The sequence below is a fragment of the Vicugna pacos genome, chromosome 3, assembly GCF_048564905.1.
Source record: "Vicugna pacos chromosome 3, VicPac4, whole genome shotgun sequence".
Classification (NCBI taxonomy): Eukaryota; Metazoa; Chordata; class Mammalia; order Artiodactyla; family Camelidae; genus Vicugna; species Vicugna pacos.
The window spans coordinates 65,399,160-65,423,719 of NC_132989.1; the positions used below are offsets into that span (position 1 = coordinate 65,399,160).

At 35.3% G+C, this 24,560-nt stretch overlaps 1 protein-coding gene and 1 non-coding gene across 2 annotated transcripts; both read left to right on the forward strand.

Annotated features, from left to right (window-relative positions):
- Positions 1–78: 78 nt before the first annotated feature.
- On the forward strand, positions 79–24,250 carry TMEM167A (transmembrane protein 167A). Its single transcript, XM_006197627.4, has 4 exons — positions 79–194; positions 15,057–15,166; positions 19,174–19,208; positions 23,043–24,250. Exons 1-4 carry the CDS (start codon positions 192–194, stop codon positions 23,111–23,113), a joined length of 219 nt encoding a protein of 72 aa, XP_006197689.1. The 5' UTR covers positions 79–191; the 3' UTR covers positions 23,114–24,250.
- Positions 16,725–16,860, forward strand: LOC116280139 (small nucleolar RNA U109). Its single transcript, XR_004189468.1, has one exon. It is a non-coding gene; the product is annotated as a small nucleolar RNA U109 (small nucleolar RNA).
- Positions 24,251–24,560: the final 310 nt, after the last annotated feature.

Here is a 24,560-nt window from a genome sequence, read left to right on the forward strand (position 1 = left end):
CGTCATTTAAATCCCGCCTTTTCCGGTAGAGAGAAGCCTATCGTAGCGTCTGAGGAGCGCGGCTCAGGAGGAGGTGCCCTGACAGGCCCAACCAGACGGCGCGAAGGAGCGAGAGAGGCAAGCCGGGCGTGCCCGCCTCTTCCGCCCTGGGCCCGGAAGGGTGATGTGGCTGGGGCATCGCTGGCCTCACTATGGTAAGAACCTGGGCTGTGGGGTCGCGGCTGAGCTTTGTGAAGGGGCTGCGGGCCCGAACCAGGGTTGGAGGGTTGGGCGGTGGTCCCGGGTTCCCGGCCGAGGAGCCCTGTCATTAAGTTGATTCTCACGGGGCTCATAAGATGCACAGGCCCGGGAGCCATGTGGCCCCTGCACGTCCTACTGGGGAGAACCAGGGCAGACCGCCCAAGGGGGACCCCAGGGCCGCGGAGCTCCCCCTCACCTGCAGGGGCCACTTTCCTGACTTGTTTTGAAAAACTGCCGCTGGTTTGGCTTAACACGTCGGTTATATGGACTCTTTGTGGTCATTGATCCTTTAAGACATTAGAGCTGTCTGTGTTTGTGCTTGTTATTTTGCGCCTCCTTACCTTCCTGCGGCCTGACCCTGGTGTTTTATTTCGTTGGTGTCAAAGAAACTCCAAACGCCACACCTTAATTTTCACATATTGAGTTAGTGGTCTTTCAGGTCCCTCCTACTCCATTCTCTTGACTTTAAAGATGCTGCTTTACAAACTTTGTATTTTAATGACTGGAATTGCCTGCAGAGGTGGTTTCTCTTTTGAGCTTAATGTGCTTGGAATGGTGTCTGGCCTCGGGCCTTCCTCCCCTCCCAAACATTATTAAGGTTTTATGTGTTATTTTGTCTTACTGAGAATTCCTTTAATAGTGTGGGCCTCTTAGAAAAGCTTGAAATGAGTCACAAAATTTCGCAAAAGAAATGCTTACATCTCCAGGCTGAGAAAAATAGATAAAGCCAGCATGGCCAGAAGACAGCTGTAGTAATAGCAGATTCTCTTAAGCTACGTCTGAAGGCATTTTACCTTTGTTAGGGTAAATGCCAACAGCCTCTACACCAGGCCCTCGTAGTGAATTTATGAAGTCCATGTGCCAAATATTGCATTTATGGGCATATTTCTGGGGAAAGGACGCGCGCCTTTCTTTATAATGTCAAAAGCAACCATGAACCAAAAAGCTATTATACAATGAAAGTTGCTGAGCTTGTGTTCCCAGATGTTCCTGCAGAATCCCATATAGAAGAAACTGCTAGACATTTAACCGAAAACTCATTAATTGTTGTTTGCTTTATGCCAACTACTGTGATTATAGCTGGGGCATAAGTCACACTCTCTTCCCTGGGGAAGTTTACTACTTACAGAAGAGATGGCATTTTATTGGCAGGTCGTTCCTTCCTTGGCCAAGGATATTCTCCAGCTTCTTTTCCCACTACCACATGATAGGACGGATACACTTGTATCATTAGTGAGCTGTTATTTAACTTAGAAAATGTGATTCCTTTTTCAGTTAAAAAGAGAGACTGTTAACTCAATTCTTGTATATCCTCCTCAAGGCTGAAGTTGAATTGTTTTATTCCAAGTACAAGTTTAAGATACATTCTTCTTTTCGTTATCTTATTGTCTTATGTACTCCCTGGAAGCAAGCTGTATATTGTGTTTTAAGATTAATAGTATTTGAACTGTCTGGCCATACTTGTTTTTTCAGAGTAACAATAATAGCTGTCATTTTATTAGCAATTGCTCTGTGCCACTCTGCATTTGAAAAATCAGTTTATAAGCATTCTTATTTCAAACACCTGAGTAGATGTTTACAGGTGAAGGAAGTGAGGCACAAGAGACTGATGTGTGTGGGGTAATATACCCGTAGATAGTAAAGCCAGGACCCAAACTTATGTTTAATGTCCAGATGCCAGAAGTCTTTGTGCTGTTGTTAATGAAAACAACATAACTGAGGATAAAATATGTTTTAGTGATTTGTTGCTCTCAAATATACAAATCAGAGATGGGTGGAAAATAGAAACAACTGCCAGGTGGATTTTCATTCCTGCTCTGTTCCTGTGAGCTTAGGATGTAAGCATTTTAGAGAAAGTACATTGTATTTGGAAGAGTTACACAATGAGGTTTCTTTTTGAGTTTGCACCTACACTTGGTATATTTGTGAGGTAACCCAGTGATAGAACTTATTACTGTATTTTGATTAATCCATTTTTAAGATGCATTTCAAGGCCATAAAATGTTTTAAGAGCAATAATAATTTACAACTATGAGAGCATAAATGTATCATAAGTATAATGTAATTATATCATTGTTGAATTAATACTTATAAGAATTTCAGAATCTCTTGTTCTTCCTAACTCATAATGTTCTTCAAGATTCATCTCTTCCCAAGAAGTCTTCCCTGTACCTTCTATTTTCTTCTACTCCTTTTAGGTATCTGTGGAAATCTGTAGTCCATGTATTTCCCCCCCAGTGTCCCTCTTGCATAGAAAACAGCAGTAAGATGTTGCCTATATTTCTCTCCTCTCTAGGCAGAGTTCTTAAGGTAGAAATGAGGTCTTTAATCTCTCTATCAAGGTGTAAGTTAAAGTTGGTACTCAAATAAATCAGAATCTGGGGATACAAAGTCATGCTCATTGTCTTCCAGGACTTTACAGTCCAGTGAAGGAGAGTATTAAATAAATTTTATATGCTATCTGCTAGGATGTAGAGAGATGACATATGGTGGAAAGAACATGGCTTTAAACTGAGTCAAACAGGGTCAGAATCATCCCCAGTTCTCATCCTTTACTTGATTAACCTGAGGAAGTTTATCTTCATTTCTTTCTCTTTTGGCGTGTTAGGTGACTTACAGATATTCTTATTTAATGCTCACAACCCCTGCTAAGTAGGACCTATTGCCCACATTTTATAGTTAAATTGAGTATCAGAGAAAGGGTGTGAAATAATTTCTTTCATCTTGTAGCTGAGATACATAGAAACACAGAGGAAAGAGTAATTCTCCAAGTGTTGCAAATGGAGAATAGAGTTGAGGTGCCTCTAACTCTGGACTGTGGCTTTATAGCCATGAAAGTTCTCGGGTTTCAGTAGAAAGTGTAAATAAAGAATGTCTCTCTACAGTTTTGAAACAGGACCAGAGATACCAAATAACTATTTAGTCCAGCCCACTCATTTTATAAGTGAAATTAAACTGACGCATAGAGGTGCTGATTTATCTAAAGACAAAAATGTTTACTGGCTTCTGGTGCTAAGACACAGGTAATGTGCTCTTAACATCGAAACTGTAAACAATCCTGGTTTTTTGGTTTCAAATTAAATCAAGATAACTTGTATATTTGGTACAGTATCAGTGCTACCTTATAGTAAGCATCAAAACTTGAACTTATGTGCTAATAATGCCCAAAGAAAATGTTAATATTTCTGTATGTTAGTGGAAATCTTTTCAGTCACCTGTGGTCATTTATCTTGTGCAAACAAGGTGTTCTGTGTGTTTGCACACTCACATACAGACTTACATTTATCCCTGTATTTCCATGTTTTCCATTTTAGTAGATAATAGTGGTACATAGGAATTTACAAGTAGAAACTAGTTGGAAAATGCTGACCTGACCTAGATTTGTAAAAGATAAAATGCTGACCCACTTTTCCAGTGCTGTATAATTTGTATCACAGTTAGGTCAGGAATGCCATTTCTGGGTTTCCTTCCATCTCCAGAGAGGGACGGATGGCTTTAGTTTTGTGTAAAAACAGATTAAAACAAGTAAAATCGTTTCTGTTTGGAGTTTTAAAAATTCAGTTCTTCGGTGTTCAGTTAAACTGGAAGAATTAGTATATCAATAAAAATTTACTTCCCACATAGGAGGCAGTCAACATTTGAAGCTTCCAGAGAGAGTTATGCATAAAGAAGGCCCTTGTCACCAGATTAGCTAAATAATTTATTCTCATAATCCTAAAAATAAGTAAGTTCCATGGAATGCAAGTGATTCAGGACTAATGAATATACTGTCTGCTTAGAGTCTTTTCTGCAGATTAAGTATGATTAGCAACCAGTCATTGAGCACTCTGGGCAGAGCACTGTTTAGCATATGTATTTCTTCTGCTTTTCTCAGTGTTTCTTTGTGCCTTTGTGCTGCTTGCATACTTTCTCCCCTTTTCCTTCTATTCCTAATGTTTAGGATAGTTTCTTTTACTTAGAAGTATTTTTACTTATACATCTAAAAACAAAACTATTGAATTCTTGCCTTTATATCCATACTTAATATGGTTTTAACATTCAAGAATGACTCTGAAAATAAGAAATTATATCTTTACAGATAAAAATTGAATCTAAAATAAATATTCTTAACTTTTCAAATTGACTTGAGAATAGAGAATTTTTAAAAGATGTGTCAACATTAGAGGTAATTTCATGTTTGGACACTAAGTTTTGCGTTGACCAGTCTTCATCTTTCACTGATAAATTATTTAATCCAGTGGTGACCAAATGAAAGTCTGAGTCATTTTTATTGTTTCAATAGCCTAACAAATTACAGTTTACTTCAAAATAATTATACAAAGTGACTGACTCATCAAGTTTATTTCCTTCTGATTTAGATAAATTCATTAGCACAATGAAGCATGTCAGAAGCTCTGGTTAGCTGGGAGTAGTACGACAGGCCTGGAGTGTAGAGGGATAATAAAAGGGGCCTTTGGAGGAAAAAAAGTTTGGAATCAGTTTTTAGAACAAGTACCATTGTTCTTAAGAGTAGAATGGTCAGGGCAGGGTGGCTATATTCCAGGACCCCCAAAGGTTCCTGTTCTGATTGTATTTGAGGTTGTGCTCCGGAGGGTGCCACAGTCAGCCCTGAGTCTAGGGAATGTTTTGGATACTCCTCATAAAAAGGAAATGTTTGTAGGTGTGGTAGACAGAATGCCCTTCTCCCCGACCCCCTTAAAAAAAAAAAAAACTGTGAATATCTTACTTGGCACAAGGGACTTTTCCTGTGTGAATTTTGGGGAGACTAAGCAGTTTGATCACAAAGATCATTGTAAGAGGGAGGGAGGAGGGCTGTAATCACAAAAGAAGTGGTTGTCAAGGTCAGAGTGATGAGAGCCTCACTAAGCCAAGGGATCAAGCAGCCTCTAGAAGCTGGAAAAGGCAGGAAAATAGATTCTTCCCTAGAGCCTCCAGTAGGACCTAGTTGTCTTACATTTTGTGACCACTTAGTTCCAATATGTGTTAATGTTTAATAGCTAAATTTATAAAACCAAATAGCATATCATTCTGTAACTCCCTGGCATTGTCACATGGTGTCCTCGCTGAAAATTAGGTAGACCTTAGATTTGAGAATTACTTGAGGTTCTAGAATTTTCTGTCAGCCGGCCTGCCTACTCAGGCATCTAGAACTCTTGAGGTTGTATATCTCTTACAGATTAGGTCGACTCTGAAGAACATGCACAGCCCCATATGCAAGCACCTCAAAGCCAACTGCTTGATGGAACTTTCTCTGAATTCCAATTGATTTGAATCTTGAGAAAAGATTACCTCAGGGCTTTATTTTACCCTTCAGCCTGGGCCTTTACAACAAACATAAGTATATTTTCTTCTTCATTCTGAACTTCCCAAAATACCATTGACAAGTAAATATAAATGCAAAGCAGTGTGTGGAGGTTTCTCTTGAATTGTTCATAAAATATTCAGCAGCCAGATCTACATTTTTTCAATAACATGCATTGTTAATTTGGAATCTAATTGTGTTCTTGCATTTGTTAAAATCTTCATTATTTGGAATTGTTTTCAAGTTCCTGTTCATTCAGCATTTTTCAGTGACTGCTGTGCACTATTTTATTTAATAGGCACAAGGGATTGATAAGAACCTTAATAAAATAGAGGAGAAAGTTACAGTACAGGTTGCGGGGGCCAGCTATGTGTGTAGCATGCAGGTGTACTGAGATCCTGACTTGCCTGGTGTTGAGAATGGGGACAGGGAAGACTTCACGGAGGAGTTGACTCTTCGGTTGAGACCAGAAGGTTGAAAGAAGTAGTAGGTGGCATGTACAAAAACACAGAGTACACTTGAAAAAGATTTCATGCTTTAAAGGACCTGAAAGAGACACAGTAAATGAATTTTACTTCCCTTATCACCTTTTCTGCCACCTTTCCCTCATTTTGTGATCAGATATGCTTGCTTTTTTAGCTTCCTCCCTTCCCTTTAATAACATTTTCCTGTTGAAAATCTCAATTATTTTTCGACAGAACAGTAACATCTGTTTCCTTTAACTCTGAGACTAAAATTTTCTATCAGCAGACAGCAGATGCTGAGCATTAAAGGGGAATACTCAGGCAGGCTAAGCAGTGGCAGGCTAATGCCTGCAGTTTAAACCCTTGACCAGAGTCTGAGTACATCTGAAAGACTTTACCACCTAAGATTATTTGTTTAAATTTTAGGGTCTATAAACCCCAGGAACATAATTGTATGTATCCTATATTGCATACTTTTAAATGGTTTTCATTTGTAATTGGTTATACACACAAATGTATATATACACACCCTGCTTCTTTAATAATAGTATGGTTTTAAGTGCCTCTTAAAATCTTTTATTATGAAAAAATTCAGACACACAAAGGTTTCTCTTTTCCTTCTAGAAGAGTATAATGAATCCCCTACATTCAGCATTTCATCATCATCCCCCACACCTCCTACCACACACACACTGGATTATTTAGAAACCAATCCCAGACATATCGTTTAAGCATGTTTCTTTAACAAGATGTTCAGGGAATTAAAAAGTACACATTTGCAAAATCATGAATTTAGATACTCCATTAGGAAGATGATGAAACCTACTCTGCAGATTTCTTTTCCAGCCACTTTACTGAGTGAATCCTTTGCTTAATACAGGAAGTCTGCTCATTGTTCCCTGACAGTGCAAATTCCTGATACTGTGGGAGGTTTTCCACGCCTTTGTCTTCTGGAGCCCGCTCTATTCTTTGCCGTGTAATTGTGCCCTTACAGGCTTGACTCAGTTCCTGCTTTCTCCTTGAACCTTCTCCTGACTTTTGTTTGTGAAAATGGCCTTTTTTTTTTTTTTTTGTCTGCGTGGCTCAGTTTTCATTTACATTTGCTACAAATTGCTATTTAGTTTTTAAAATGCATTTCCAGTTCCAACTAGATTATAACTGCTCAGTTATCTCATATATAAAATAAAGGTATTAACAACATCTACCTCAAATATGAGAATAAATAAGATAAACCAAAACAAGCACTCAGTGAATATCGATTATTGTTCATAGCTGTAAACTGGAGAGGAGGAACCATGCTATGTACTTTTTTAATCCCCTGTCTAGCATAATGCTACAGAGTAGATACTAAATACATGTTTTGCTATGTTGGCTGGAAGGAAATTGTTGCCTTATATTTCATGAGGTTATTGTCAAATACTAATTATCAGTGTATTCATATACATGTTCAAAATATGGCTTTTAAAAGATAAGCATTGTGAAGTACTATAATTTCTATCTAGTTAATTGATCATCAGTTCATTTATAGATTTATTTCAGTTTATAAAATGTATATTGTTTTCACAGATGCAAAGTTAAAATCCAATTCGATTGAAAACTAAGACATGTTAAACTTTACCCTTGATCTATCCATGAAGAAATGATTTGCATAGAGAACAACTTTTAAAATAATAATTACAAATCAGTTTCATCTTGTTTAGACCATAATAGTAACACTTAGAATATCTGAGAAATCCAGAAAAGTTGAGAATTAGGTTAAAACTCTTCCAGAGATAAGCACTGCATTAGCTCCTCTCCACTGCATAAACGTTTACATAGCCACAGATGAACTGATTGTGAAGTCTTATGTGTGTTTTTCCTATCACTTAGCATTACGGAAGCAATTTTTGTCCTTAAAATATTGGCAAATAACATGTGTACTTTTTTAATGTTTTGAATGGATTGTAAATATTAAAAATCTATAAAAGGTTAAAAAATATTAAGACAATTTCTGAAAGGACGAATTCTTTTTTCAGGATTCTCCTGGCTATTCTTGCTTACTTATTTTTCCGTATGAACTTCAAAATCAGTTGTCAATTTCAAAAATAACTTGTTATTTTAGGGTTTGCTTTAAATTCATAGATTAGCTTTGAAATGTTACCCTTTAATGTAAGAGTCTTATATACCACTCCATTCTACTTTTATGTTCTTCAGAGTGCTTTAAGGCTTTGTTAATTTTGGCCTTTGATGCTAATATTGCAGATTTCTTGTCAAGCTTATTCCTACATATTTTAGCTTTTTGTTCTAGTTGCTATTATAAGTAATTGGTTATTTCTTAATTGGTTGATATTTTACTTATGAAGGCTGTCAATTTAAATGTTTTAATTGTGTACCTAGCCACCTTATTCAGTGTTATACCCTTATGGTCTGTAATCATTTTTCACTAAATCTTTTTGGGCTTCTCAAATAGCTTTTAACATTTGCAAGTAACAGTTTCACCTTAAAAATTTGGGGTGGGTAACTCTTATTCTTAGTCTAATTCCTGACTTTACAAGAAGTACTTTTTTTTTAGGTTGAAGTATAGTTGATTTACAATATTGTGTTAATTTCAGGTGTACAGCAAAGTGATTTTTTTCTGATTGTTTTCCATTGGAGGTTATTACAAGATATTTAATATAGTTTCCCTGTGCTATACAGTAAATTATTGTTGCTTACCTATTTTATTTATAATAGTTTATTTCTGTTAATCCCATGCTCATAATTTATCCATCCCCACACTTGCACTTCAGTTACCATAAGTTACCTTACTTCTCTGTGAGTCTGTTTCTTTTTTGTATATAGATTCATTTGTACTGTGTTTTAGATTCCGCATGTAAGTGATATGTAGTATTTTTCTTTCTCTGTCTGACTGAATTCACTTAGTATGATATTCTCTAGGTCCATTCATGTTGCTACTAATGACAGTATTTCATTCTTTTTCATGGCTGAGTAATAATTATATATTCATACCACATCTTCTTAAACCAGTCATCTGTTAATGGACACTTAGGTGGTTTCCATTTCTGGACTGTTGTAAATAGTGCTGCTATGAACATTGGGGTACACGTATCTTTTCAAATTAGAGTTTCTATGTTTTCCAGATATATGCCCACGACTGGGATTGCGAGAACATATGGTAGCTCTAATTTTAGTTTTTTAAGGAACCTCCATACTGTTTTCCTTAGCAGCTGTACCAGTTTACATTCCCACAAACAGGAGGGTTCCCTTTTCTCCACACACTCTCCAGTATTTGTTATTTATGTTCTTGTTGATAATAGCCATTCTGACTGCTGTGAGATGATACCTCATCGTGGTTTTGATTTGCATTTCTCTTAATTAATTAGCGATGTTGATCATCTTTTCATGTGCCTGTTGGCCATCTATATGTCTTCTTTGAATATATGTCTATTTAGGACTTCTGCCCATTTTTTGATTGGGTTGTTTATTTTTTCTGATACCAAGTTTTATGAGCTGTTTGTATTTATTTTGAATATTAACCCATGTTGGTCTCGTCATTTGCAAATATTTTCTCCCATTCCATAGGTTATCTTTTCATTTTGTTGATGGTTTCCTTTTCTGTGCAAAAGCTTTTAAGTTTGATTAGGTCCCATTTGTTTATTTTGCTTCTATTTCTTTTGCCTCGGGAAACTGATCTAAGAAAATATTGCAACGATTTATGTCTGAGAACGTTTTGCCTACATTCTCTTCTAGGAGTTTTATGGTGTCGTGTTTTAGATTTAGGTCTTTAAACTATTTTGAGTGTATTTTTACATGTAATGTGAGGGAGTGTTCTAACTTCATTGATTTACATGTAATTGTCCAGCTTTCCCAACACTACTTGTTGAAGAGACTATCTTTTCTGCATTGTATATTCTTAGCTCCTTTGTCATAGATTAACTGACCATAGGTGTGTGGGTTTATTTCTGGGCTCTCTATTCTATTCCATTGATCTGTATGTCTGTTTTTGTGCCAGTACCATGCTGTTTTGATTACTGTAGCTTTGTTTAATAATATCTGAAGTCTGAAAGGATTATGCCTCCAGGTTTATTATTTTTCCTCAGGACTTCTTTGGCAAATCTGGGTCTTACATGGTTCTATATAAATTTTAGATTCTTTTGTTCTAGTTCTGTGAAAAATACCATGGGTATTTTGATAGGGATTGCATTGAATCTAGATTGCTTCAGGTAGTATGGCCATTCTAACAATATTAATTCTTCCAATTCAAGAACATGAGATATCTTTCAATTTCTTTGAGTCATCTTCAGTTTCCTTTATCAGTGTTCCATATTTTTTAGCACATAGGTCTTTCACCTCTCTGGTTAAATTTATTCCTAGGTTGTTTATTTGGGGGTTTTTTAACATGGTTTTATTGGGGTTTTATTTTTGTTGTTGTTGTTTTTTACTTTTTCTTTCTTAGAATTCTTTGTTAGTGTGAAGAAATGCAACAGATTTCTGTATATTAGTGTTGTATCCTATTACCTTGATGAATTCATTTATTAGTTATAATAGTTTTTGTGTGTAAACTTTAGGGTTCTCTAAATAGAGTATCATGTCATCTGTAAACAATGACAGTTTAACTTCTTTCCTTCCAATTTGGATTTTCCAAAGTTGATTTCCAATTTTTATTTCTTTTTCTTTTCTGATTGCTGTGGCTAGGACTCCCAATACTGTATTGAATAGAAGTGGTGAGAATAGGCATCCTTATCTTGTTCCTGAATTTAGCAGGAAGGTTTTCAGCTTTTCACAGGTGAATATTGTTGGCTGTGGGTTTGTCATAAATGGGTTTTAGTGAGTTGAGATTTCTTCTCTCTATACCCACTTTTGTGAGTTTTTTTTTTAATCATGAATGGATGTTGAATTTTGTCAGACATTTTTTCTATGTCTACTGAAATGATACGATTTTTATTCTTCAGTTTGTTAATATGGTGTATCACATTGAGTGATTTGTGGATATGGAAAAATCCTTGCATCCTTGGGATAAGTCCCACTTGATCATGGTGTGTGATCCTTTTAATGTATTGTTGGATTCAGTTTGTTAATGTTTTGTTGAGTATTTTTACATCTATATTCACCAAAGATATTGGCTTATCATTTTTTTATGTTGTTTTTGTCTGTTTTGGGTATCAAAGTGATGGTGGCCTTGTAGAATGAATTTGAGAATATCTCCTCCTCTTCAGTTTTTTTGGAATAGTTTGAAAAGGAGGTATTAGGTCTTATTTATGTGTTTCATAGAATTCCCCAGTAAAGCTGTCTGGTCCAGGGCTTGTGTTTGTAGGGAGTTTTTTTATTACAAAATCAATTTCACTACTAGTGATTGACCTGTTCAAATTTTCTGCTTCTTCTTGATTCAGTCTTGGCAGGTTATATGTTTCTGTAAATGTGTCTGTTTCTTATAGGCTGTCCAATTTGTTGGCATATTAACTGTTCATATTATTCTCTTAAGATTTCTTGTATTTTTATGGTATCAGTTATTTATCCTCTTGCATTTCTTATTTTATTTATTTGGATTCTTCCTCTTCTTGGTGAGCCTGGCTAGAGGTTTGTTGATTTTTTTGTTTGTTTCCTTTATCTTTTCAGAAAACCAGCTCCTGGTTTTACTGATCTTTTCTGGGTGGGTTTGTTTGTTTGTTTGTTTTGTTTTTGGATCTCTATTTTATTTGTTTTCTCTCTGATCTTTATTATTTCCTTCCTTCTGCTGACTTTGGGCTTTGTTCTTGTCTTTCCTAATTCCTTTAGATAGTAAGTTAGGTTGTTTAAGATTCTTTCTTGTTTCTTGAGGATGGCCTGTATCACTAAGAACTTCCCTCTTAGAACTGGTTTTGCACTGACCCTTTTTTGTTTTAAGTATCATGTTGTTGAGTCTCCATGTGTTTGTTGTTTTCCTGTTTTTCTTTCTGTGGTTGATTTCTAGTTTATACCATTGTGGCTAGAAAAGATACTTGAAATAATTTCTATGTTCTTAAATTTGTTGAGACTTCCTTTGCATCTTAGTATGTGGTCTATCATAGAGAATGTTCCATGTGCACTTGAAAAGAATGTATAATTTTTTGCCATTTTAGTTATGATTTGGCATGGTGTGGGTCTGTTTGAGTTCATCTTTTTGAGGAGTCTCTTTGCTTACTGTACCTGGATATTTGTTTCCTTCTTTAGGTTTAGGAAATTTTCAGCCATGATTTCCTCAAGTATATTTTCAATTCCCTTCTCTCTCTTCTACTTCTGGAACCCCTATTATACATAGGTTGGCAAGCTTTATATTACCCTATAGATCTCATATGTTGCTTTTCATTTTTCTGTTTGCTGTTCTGATTGGGTGATTTCCATTATTCTGTCTTCCAAGTCATTTCTGCATTATTTAGTCTGCTATTGATTGCTTCTGGATTGATTTTTAACTTGGCAGTTGTCTGATTTTGATTGATTCATCTTTATAGTTTCTAGCTCTTTGTTACAGTTATCTGTATTTCTATCAATAATTTTTCTTAATTCTTTAGCATTTTTCTTATCTCCTTTTTGAACTCAGGGTCTAGTAGATTGGTGAGGTCTGTTTCATTATTTGTCCTTTCAGGGAATTTCTTTTGTTCTTTTAATTGGGAATAGTTGCTTTGCTTTTTCATTTTACTTAACTTTTTCTGTTCCTATTAACTTAGGAGGAAGTTTTCTATTGTGATCTTGAAGGGGTATTTTTAACATGGGAGCATCCCTGTGTGGCCTGCATGAGTCCAGTATTTTTGTCACAAGGACTGGTTTTGGTATGGATGCCAGCCCCATCTTTCCTCATAGTGTGCTGGCCATTACCCCCTTGATAGGTGGTGTGATTGGTGTTGTGAGGTCCACAGCTTATGCTGGATATTGGACAGGGCCTCCTGTTTGCTCCATGGCTGTCACAACCCTGTCAGGGACAGGGTCTCCTCCCCAGTCATTGGAGTAGAATTTCTGAGGGCAAGGTTCATTCAGGCTCCACTGCCCCTGAGTGTGAGCCCTCCCCCAAAGGAGGTGACCACTGTAGCAACTGAGGCCCACGTGATCACAATGAACCTCTGCACCCCCCCCCCATGCAGGTGTTTACAGTTCTGCCCGTAAGCAGCCTAAGGTTGCATCCTTTTCTCCATTGTGTTCATCTCAGACACTGCTAGGCTGTGATGTGTGGTGGGCTGGTGCTGGGGACCAGGGTGCTGTGGCTTCAGTAATCGAGGTTGTTGTGCTGCCACCTGGGACCTGGGCTCCCTCTGTGGCAGGCCTCTCCCAGGACCTGTCTGCCTAGATCCAACTCCAAATGGCAGTGTTGGGTAGGGAGAAACTGGAGTACTCCTGCAGGGAAGTGGACCACTGCATACTCCTCCCTGGGGGCTGTCCCCCTGAGAACTGCTTTTCTGTGGCATTGTCAGGTGCACGGGCTGATTAAATCCTCTGTGGCCAGACCTGCCACCACCATGTGAGTGCTGGCAGTGGGCACATGGGCTAACAAGCCTCACAGCTGTCTCCATGCAACTGGAAGAGTCGGTCCACTCCGAGGCCCTGTCTGCCTGAGATTCACTGCAGGTATTTGGCGCCTTGCCTAGTGCACACTTGAGATAGGGAAGTGGGGTGAGGCAGCAGCGCCCAGCACCAGTCTCTCTGCCATGACTGTTAGTAAGCCAGCATGCGCACGTGCTTCACAAGTAGTCTAGGCTTCTCCAGCCCCTCTCGCTGTCCCAGCAGATCTCCCAGCAGGCAGGGGACCTCCCCAGGGTGAGGTTGTGCCTGTTTGGACCTTTTCTCATTTACAGATGCCTCCCAGGGGCATGGGTCCCATCCTGATACCTTTTTCCCCCTTTCTACCTGGTTATTTGGAGATCTCTCCTGCAACTTTGGTTGTATAAGAAATCTTCCTGTTTCCAGTTCGTTTTCTGAGAGAATTATTTCACATGTACTTGTATTTTTAATCTGTTTGTTGGGAGAGGTGAGGTCTATGTCCTCCTACTCCATCTTGATCCCTCTCAGGAAGTGCTTCTGAATTTACTAAATAAGCATATTGCTGGCTTCTGTGTGAGATTGATATCCTTTAGCTACTTCTATATAATGGAAGGTTACTCTTTACATTATATACAGTAATATTGCTGCACTTTTTAAAAACTTTTATTTATTCAACCATCTCTTATTGGGCTCCCATTGTGTGACTGGCACATTGTCAGGTGCTGGAGGTTCGGAGTTGATAGACAGTGTCCATTCTTCAGGGATGAGTATTATAATAAATGTGTAACAATTTGCTGTGGGAACAGAAAGCAGAGAGCTATATGAAAGAGGGGAGAGAGGGCAGATGAGTTCAAGGGAACTTCCTGAAAAAGATGACCCTTGAGCTGAATTTTGAGTTCAGTAAGTCCACTTCCTTTTTACTTTGACTGGAAACCTATGATTTTCTATGATTCTCGTGTTAGATTCTTTAAACAACTTTTAAAGAATCAGCAGTGAACGAGCAAGTGCTTTTCTTTCACCCAAACCTAATGGCCTAGTATTAGTCAATGCATGGAACAAGATTGCTTAAATTTGAAGCATTCTTATTCTGAAAGAATTTCACATTTGAAAGAAACTTGAGCCAACATTGACTCTATCTCCCCAGTCTCCACCTGGTTTTTCTGATGTAATAAAGATTTAGAGAGGACAGTGTTCAACTGAGGTCATATAGCCAGCTTAGTGGCAGAGCTTGGAGACTCCATGTCCTGCCTAGTAAGTAGTCTGGGCTCCTAGAACATTTGTATTAATTACATATTGATTCAGCTTTGGTGAGCTAACTTGGATTCATGACAGTTTTGGTAGTTTTCAAGTTCTTGAATTTAGAATTTTTCTTGCATCATCTGAATTTCTTAGCCCAAAGAATGGAGAAAAAAAGTATACCCTCAAAATAGCTTGTGATTTTGCTTTTAAAAAAGTTGTTCTCAGGCATATCATTCTGTTTACCTTTTTGAAGAAAGAAGTATGATTCTGAATATGGGATTGTCTGACATTTTTTACCTGTGTAGTTTTTCTTGTGATATTAATTTTTCTTTTTCTCTTTTTAGTCTGCCATTTTCAATTTTCAGAGTCTGTTGACTGTAATCTTGCTGCTTATATGTACCTGTGCTTATATCCGATCCTTGGCACCCAGCCTCCTGGACAGAAATAAAACTGGGTATGTTACTAATAATGTGTAATCACCCAAATTAGTTCTTAGAAACATGAATGTAAATTATTAAAGGTCATTAAATAATTTAATTCCTGTATATAATTTAGTTTTGTTATAACTTTTTACATTATCTTCCCTGTTTCTAAAAATCTAAAAACTTTATAGTCATAGAATCTTAATAAATAAAAAGATAGGTATCAGAAGTGACTTCAAAGACAGTGTTTGGCCTTAGTTTTTAATAGAATAATTAATAAAGTTTATTATATTTTGAAAGTATTAAACAATTTGGAAGCACTATGTTCATAAGAATAATAATATAGACATACCTTCTCCACTCCAACACTGCTTTAATCATATAGTCTCCCCATCTGTGTAAAGCAAACAACTTTGGAGAAATTTACTTAGCTTAATTAGAGCAATAGTAAAAATTAAGTCTTGGGCACATAACATTGCTTTTAATTATACATTCCCACCCCAAAATTTTTTAGTTTAATATGATACCACACAGACTTAAAATTTTAAACTGCCATGTTCCTAACACAGAAATACATACTGAATTCAATCAGAAGAACAAGTATATATATTAAAAAAAAGTCCATGTGGTAAAAACTATGTAAACTTTCTTTGTCTTAATGGATTTATTAATTTCTATGAATAATTGTCTTCATCCTTTTGTGGTAAGATCCTGTACTTCACTTAATCATCATAAGAAATCAAAGGATGAAATAGTAGAATACTTCCCGTAGGAATAATTATCTCCAGCACCTTTTTTATTTTTAATGGAAGGAAAAAGGCCAGATTAGGATTCTGCAAGGTCACACTGCATTTCCACTAATAAAAAGCCCCTATAAGAGGCCAGGTAGTAGATCCTCAGCTATGAGAGGAAATAATTCTCTTTCCTTCAACTCCATTATACCTTTGGGGTCATAACTAACATTTATTCAAACATCCCATTATCTAAATCATTTGGCTTTTGTTACTATTCCTTCCTTTTTATTACATAGGTTTGTTTGAACATGTATAAAGGAATAAATAGAAGCCCTAACCAGTTTTGAATAATGAAAATCAGTAATCCTGTTCCAATAAACTGTCTGTGTTGGCCTAGGGGCGTTTATTTAACGAACTAAAGGTAAAAACAGATGTTATCTGTCCATTAGTTTTTATGACAGTGTCCCACTTCCTTTGCAGACATTGTTTTCTCATCACTCCACCTTTTTCTCTGAACTCCTATTGCACTTAATTTTCATCACTCAGTTTAATACTTTGTCCCTTGGTTGAAATTACATAATCTTATTTGTTGCTTAGTTGTACGTGAAACCTTTCTACCCAACCAAATAGTTTTATTTCCTACTTCCCTTTCTTTGCAACCCTGAACTATTAACTTATAGTTAAAGCATGTGGTAGAATCCAGTAAACGTTTCATTTGATCAGTTGCTTGGACTTCTAATATAATACATAATGTTTATCTAATAAGAAATTTAAGTGTTTCTTTCATTAAAGAATAATCACATAGTGGTAGAAGAGAATATTTGTATTTTCCTGATGCTGTGATGAAGAAAGTAGATTGCATGTGGAAATGTCTGCTCCTCATTTCTTTGGAAGCAGGAATACATCCATAACATGCTACATCAAAAAAAGGAGTTCTCAGGGCTGCCAACCTTACAGTAGAGGTTGAGTAGTAGTATATTTCTCCTACATAAAAACCAGAGAAATAGCATGCCTATTTTTACATTTTAAAGTATATAGTAATAATAGTCAACTGCATTAAAGCTTTTTTAAAACTTTGTTTCTATATATATAAATGTTAGAAGCCCCGTTTTATTTTGACTGGCACATATGAAATATTTTCTGTAGAAGAAATTTTTACTGGTCATTTTTCTTTTGTTAGAATATAGACTCATAGAAATAGACCCATAATAAACTGTGAGACTATAATAAACTTTCATTATGGTGAATATTTCATGCTTAAGTGAAGATATCTGGGCCAGTTGGATAAAATGAGTTTTTGATAACTTTGCTGTTAAAAATAACTTAATTTTTTGCTGCTTCAAATAATATAGAACTAAAAAGGAGCAGATAAAGATTGCTACTTTGTCTTGTTTCCTATTTTCATAGACTTAGTAGTTTTATGAACGGATATACTTATTGGCTTATATCCTTAGAAACTAAGCAGCATATTTGGATTGGATTTTACCAGCCAGTAAGGTTTTTGTTAGCATTTGAAGTATTACAGAAATATCTAGGTAGACAAATATGTGGAAAGGCCACAGAGGTACTAATTAATTTCTTAAATTACCAAGTTAGGAAATTTTTTTCATTTAAATAGCTTTCAATATGCTAACTGTGTCATACCAATTTCCTAATGATGCTTTAGTTATTTCTAGACTATTAGACCTGAAAAGACCTTGACTGTGATCATATGGTTTCACTGTTTTGGGGGGCCCTTAGCTTCCTATAGAGGAATGTCAGGTGTACTGCCTCTGAGTCCCTCAGTCAGAAGAGCTTTAAATCAGTAGTGCATGTTATAATCAATAGGTTTTTAGAATCAAGCATCCAGAACATTATAGATCACTAACCAGTTGTCTTCCATTTTTGTATGAAGTATCAACTAATGTAAGTGATATCTGGAGTTATTGTCACATATATAGCCTATGTAATACTGAGCACAGCACACGTTAGTCACTATTCTAAAGACCTTCCATATAAAAACTCATTTAATCTTTATAACAACTCTATAAGGGTGCTATTAAAGAGCTAAAATAACTTGCTCACCATTACACAGCCAATTAAATAGGATTAAATTTAGGCATAATCTGGACCTTATCCTTTGCTTTCAAGAGTGTATATCATGTTTGTTCTTTTTTTCCTATAGTAAAATCGTTTCACCTGTCAGAATACCCATGCTTTACAATAAAGTTGTATTTTTGCCCACTTCATTTAATCTGAACTGAGAGACTTTGCTTTGAGGTCAAGAAGTTACTATGTATTTCAGAGGAGGAAAGTATATAGAACTTAACGGAATCAGTATTTTCTTTCAGTCTTAACCATTCAAATATAATAATTCATTAACCAGCCATCTCTTTGGGGGAAAAAAAGTAATATAGATTTCCCTGGAATTTATGATTTTTTTGCACTAGTTCTAATTCACTACAGTAGTAATGTTAGTTGATGTTGATTTACATATGTGTAACACTATTTTTAATTCTATTTTTGTCACGCCAACAAAACAGTTGTCTACAATGTTTTTATTTTTTAAATATCTATATTCATTGATTCATTTTTTAAAAGCTTTTTTAATCCATACCAGAGAAGTGATATAATATATATCATATAATGTGTTAATTAATAATATGTTCATTCGTAGGGTTGAAGTGGACATGTTATTTTAATTTCTCTTATTTCCAGAATATATGTCTTAAATGCTAGTTAATTCATATACAATATGCCTAACCTAGGTTTTCTACTTATATTGAAATATAAGCACATATTTTTGTATTCCTCTTTGTTTAGTGATATAGTTATGTAAATGCTATCATTGGAATTTATGGTTATAGAGCATTTCAGTATAGAAAATATATTCTACAAGAAGTGTTTACAATATGGGTTTTATTTTTTAATGTCAAAATTTATCCTAAACCAACTGTGTTCATTTACTATTTTCTCAAAATTAATGTACATTTAAATGGGCATATGTATCTTCTGCTTTTGAAAGGTAAAGCACTTGAAGTTGACTGAATTAATCCTCTAATAGTAAGCCCTTGTGTAAATTTTTGCCACTCTCACATTGATTTATTTTGGGCGTTTCAGTTTCTAACAATTTCTGTACATTGGTAGTTGGTAAGCTATTGTGTCCTACTTTTCTAGATAAATGGTGACTCAACATCAAGTAAATCTCAGTTTAAAGCAAAGCATCAGAAGTTAAAATGCTAGTATATAATCAATTCTCTATATGGTACTGAGTGATTTATCTTTTCTAGTAATCAGTAGCTACTTTCTTTTTTTATTCCATGCAGATTATTGGGTATATTTTGGAAGTGCGCCAGAATTGGTAAGGATCTATCTGTAATTTCTCTCCACTTCTTCAGCTGTAAATTGTTGGCCAATTTACTTATGTTATAGTCACACAAATTAAATGTCAGTTTTAAAAGTGCAGGCTTCCCAATTATATGCATTTTTTTGATAGTTTGTAGAGTTCCACCAAAATCTTTCCCTTACACTATTTAAAACTTGAAGATATCTGATAATACTTTATTAGCAGGGAGATGGAAAATACAACAAAAACCTCTCTAATTCAGATATCATACACTGTGCATTTCTGGCTTTGAGATTTTGGATAAATATGTATGGTTTTATGCACACATACTTACAGAGCATGCTATTCTCTATAATGTGTACCATTTTGATAACTGAGTATTAGTTTCCCATTTAATGAAAGGCTTGCTGAGCAACCATCTAATTGCCCTATGCTAAGTCCTAGAATGTTATTTGCTGTTTTTAGAAAACATGAACTGTTTTGTCTATTGAAACCCTGTATGTGGTCATAGTTGAGTTTTGTCCTAATTGATGAAAGTTAAGATAAATGTGTGGATACCTTCTAACTTTTTTCATAACAGGATTAATAGCATCTTAAGTGTGTTTCTGGCTAATGATATATACTCTTGTTCCCTACTACTATGTATATAATAACATTTAATATAGTGCCCAGCACATAATACTCTCAAATGATTGGTAAGTAAATGAATTAAAATGTATTTATTTTATTGCTGTAATTCACCAATATTCTTTTTAATTATCAAAGAATAGTTGATGTATAATATTATATGATACAGGTGTACAACATAGTGATTCACAATTTTTAAAGTTTATATTCCATTTATAGTTATTTTAAAATATTGGCAATATTCAGCAGTGCTAATTATTAGGGAAATGCAAATGAAAACCACAATGAGGTGTCACCTCACTCTAGTTAGAATGGCCGTCATTAAAAAGTCCATGAGCAATAAATGCTGGAGAGGGTGTGCAGAAAAGGGAACCCTCCTACACTGCTGGTGAGAATGTAGTTTGCTGCAGCCATTATGGAAAACAGTATGGAAATTCTTTAAACTTAAAGTAGACTTACCATATGATCCAGCAGCAACACTCTTGTGCATATATCCAGAAAAGGTGAAAACTATTTAGAAAAGATCCATGTACCCCAGTATTCATAGCAGCACTATTTACAATAAGTATCCATTAACAGATGAAAGGTTAAAGATGTGGTGTATATGTACATACATACACATACACACACAATAGATTATTACTCACCCATAAAAAAGAATGAAATGATGCCATTTACAGCAACATGGATGGACCTAGAGATTCATACTAAGTGAATTAAGTCAGAGAAGGACAAATCTCATTTAAAAACAGAAGTAAACTCACAGACAGAAAATAAACTGATGGTTACTAAAGGGGAAAGTAGGGGAAGGGATAACTTAGGAATTTGGGATTAACAAATATACATTACTATAAATAAAATATCTAAACAATAAGAACCTACTGTATAGCACAGGGAACTATATTCAATATCTTGTAATAACCTATAATGAAAAGATCTCTAAAAGTATATATATACCTACATGTATACATATATATGACTGAATCACTTTGCTGTACATCTGAAACATTGTAAATCAACTGAAAGTCAGTTTAAAAAAAAGAACACAATAGAAGAGCAAGACAATTTGAGGGAATAGAGAGAATTATCACTGGATTAGTGTAATACTAACATTAAGTTACTAACTCATGAATAAAATATTAAGGGATTTTAGATCCATTTTATGTAATAAATTAGAAAAAGGTATACAACTCCATTAGCAAACTCAGGGGATCCTTTTGTTCACAATTGTTACTTGAAAGTATGGCTAAAATTTCAGACATCTACTTTGTATCTTTCCTAATGATATCCTGTATTACTATCTATTTTTATGTCTAATTATAAATTCTGCCTTTTCTGTTTTTGCTTGCTCATTGATTTTCATTTTCCTTTCGACCGTATGAATACCATAGGTTAAATTGTTCACTTAAAGTATTCATTCTTGCCAATTATGTGAAAAGCATTAGCTTTTCCTTTTGGCAAAGTGCTTTAGAAAATGTTGATGCTGGTGTGCCGCTTTCTCAACCACATGCTCCTCTCTTATCTTAACATAGAATATATCCACAAAGAAAGGATACAATTTTAATGGGGAAAGGCCCAGCCAAATCATCTTATCATGTTACACATCACATTACAGCAACTGTTTCACATTCACTTAGAGTCCTAAGACCAGACAAGAAATAAAATTTTTACCCAAGTTCAACCAAAGATGTTTAGCTCTACCACATGGCAACCTCTTTTAAGAAAATTAAAAACAGGAAAATGAAACCCACATGGAAATCATAGCATTCTAATCTGGAGGATGAAGAAGAGAAGGACTTCCTCAAAAATTAATTTTCAGCAGATGGAAAATTCTTAAGACAGTATTAATTTCTTTTTTTGGTGTTTAAGAAGACTGTATTAGACAATAAGAGTATCTAATCCTAAAGACAGGGACAGGCTTCCTTATGAAATCCACCTGACATTTTTGTCTGAATGTTTTTTGTGGTGGTGGTTTTATTGGATAACTTGAGGTTTTTACTCTGAAAAAATTAGCATTGCTTAAAAAAAAAAAAAGAGGAACCACAGTACTTTTTGTTTCAAAAGTTTTTTTTTTTTCCAGTTGAGATAGTATTGTGAAAACACTATTGTCTCACATTCTAGATTTTCCTTTAGCTGGAAGGCAGTCCATTAAATGTTTATGGACAGAAAAATACTATAAAAACACCAAGTATTTATTGTATCTGTACGTGTATAATATCTTCTGTGAATATTGTCATTGAACAGATACAAAGACACAAACTTACTATGACTTTGTGATCTCAATGAGGAACCTCCGAAAATGAAAAGCACCTTGAAGATTTTAGTTGATAAGTGTGGTCAAGATTGACACTTTCCAGAAGTAGTTAACTGAATTTGCTAAGTGAAATAAGGAACTTAATTACTGGGAAAGAGATTATTGGAAACATCATAGAAAAACAGGTGAGGGGAGAGTAAACCATCTCTATAAAGGACACCAGGTACACACCCAGCATTATTTCTAGAAGTAGCACATCACTCTTCCTTATGTGCCCTCAAGGCAGCATGAAAATGTTCGGTGCTTTGTACAGCCTTGCAATTACTGAAGAAACAGGAAAGAACAAGATGAGTTTGAGCTAACTTACAATCACAGAATCTCTTTGCAAGACAGTTTCACAAGCCAACTCCGTGTCTACTTCATGCAAAGAAAAGTCTCCAAGTATAAACAAACACTCCTTAAACACATGTGAAAACTGACTGATACAGAAGTGGTTGTTCTGAGTTCTACATTTCTAACCTAGAGTAATTATACTATAAAAGATTTGACACAAAATCCCTCTCAAAAATATTTTCCTCTAATATGTTTTTATTAAGCATTTTATGTTACATTGACTTTTTAAATACAGCTTTATGGAACACTATTTTCATCCAAGAATGCTTATCCCCCCCCACCTTTTTAATATCTGGATGTATACAGTGGAACCGAAATGGCGCACTGAGAGTTTTCTAAATGCATAAAAAGGAGGTGGTCTTGGAAATAATCGTTTAGCTCATTCTGTAGAATACTTACTTTTATGTTGCATGTAGTTTATTTTGCCCATCCTTGCCTGCCCCCCACCCTCGCAAATGCATGGGCTTCATAGGCAAGAGTTTTATCTTCATTTTTATATGCCCCTCTCCTGTAGTGAGTTGTAACCTTATGCTAGCCATTCAATCAACATGAATATATCTACCTTTCTTCATTAGGTGAACGGAAGAGTCCTTACGTTGCAGTATGCTGTATTGTGATGGCCTTCAGCATCCTCTTCATACAGTAGCTTGGAAAAATGCCAGAATTCAATTGTCATCAGATTGATTTCGATAAGAAAAAAAGGACTTACCTGCAGAAAATAACGGAATGAATGGTTAACCCTTTTATCTCTGAACATTGAATGACAAATTTCCAGCTGCTATTCTCTATTTTTGTTATTGGACCAATGTTCTATATAAATAATTAGGATGTAACCATCTACTACTTAAAGAGTTTAAATATGTCTGTAACAGTCAACCTCAGTACTGTCACTACAATATCACATTCTGCATATGTCAGTCTGTTGTGTCAGATACCGGTTTTTGATGAGGTGTCTTTAAGGCACATAGTAGAAAACAAAATCGGTAAATTACTCAAGTTCCTTTCACTGTGATTTGGAAATGATAAATCTTTATAGAATGAGAACTTTTTTTGGACTAGCTTTTTTGTTAAAAAAAAAAAAAAAGGTTCAATTTGTGTGGGTAAAGATTGCATTCATATTGCATAAGGCTTGCTTTTCCCCTGGCCACACCATTTCAAGCATTAACTAGAGTACCTCTACTCTTAGCAAACTAGTTTATTACAGATGTTTAAACTATTTAAAACAAGCCTATGCAGTTCTTAAGGAGGAAGGGAAAATGAGATGACTTAAAAGTAGTATTGAGGAAATGTTCCTATTTAACATCAAAGAATTTAGAGTATCTGACTGGTGGTGTAGCCTCTGAAACCTCTCTGGTAAAGTATAGATAAATGTCTTAAGCATAAATTTGACCAGCTAACTGTCATTCTCTGAATGAGATTACATGCTTAGAGTAAAAAGAACAAAACAGGACAACTAGAGAATGATAATCCTGTATGTGTTTTCATTCTTTTTACTGTCAGGTCTTCACATTTTAATTACTGCAAAATACAAACTGTATGTGTTTTTTTTTTTAATACAGCACTTTAAATCTAGCTTACGTTTTGTCTATTAACTTGAACTGGAATCTTTTGTGTAACTTAGTAAATGATGATAAACAAAAATTCAAATCTACTTACCCGTATACCATGACATAAATATCCTTGGGCTTTGATGATAGAGGAAGACCTTCAATAATTTTCATCGAGGCAAGAGAAGTGTTGGAAATATGACTTACAAATTTTGTAGTAAAGCAGTTATTATACATTTATGGTTAACATTTCTTAAGAACCAAAATAGAACTTCTTAGCTAAAAGTTGCCCACTATAGATAGTATTAATTAGATACTGTTCTCAGCTGTTAATTTACCTATAAAGGTAAAAAGATAAAAAGAATAAACCTTGTTTTTTTAAAGAAAAAAATTGTTTAGAATTATTTTTAAACGAGCCTGCCAGTAGCTTTTTCTGCAGAAACAAAGTATGGAACTAAAAGTTACCTATTTTTAAAGACCGCTTTAAAGTACTTGGAAAGAATTTTAGGAAACATCCAAGAAAAGCTTATTGTAAGCCTGCTCTTT

What these genes read in the sequence shown, in the direction of transcription:
- TMEM167A (XM_006197627.4), top strand. An exon ending in CTGGACAGAAATAAAACTGG is followed by an intron (nt 15,167 to 19,173) that starts GTATGTTACTAA and finishes TATTCCATGCAG; the next exon opens with ATTATTGGGTATATTTTGGA. An exon ending in TTGGAAGTGCGCCAGAATTG is followed by an intron (nt 19,209 to 23,042) that starts GTAAGGATCTAT and finishes TTTCTTCATTAG; the next exon opens with GTGAACGGAAGAGTCCTTAC.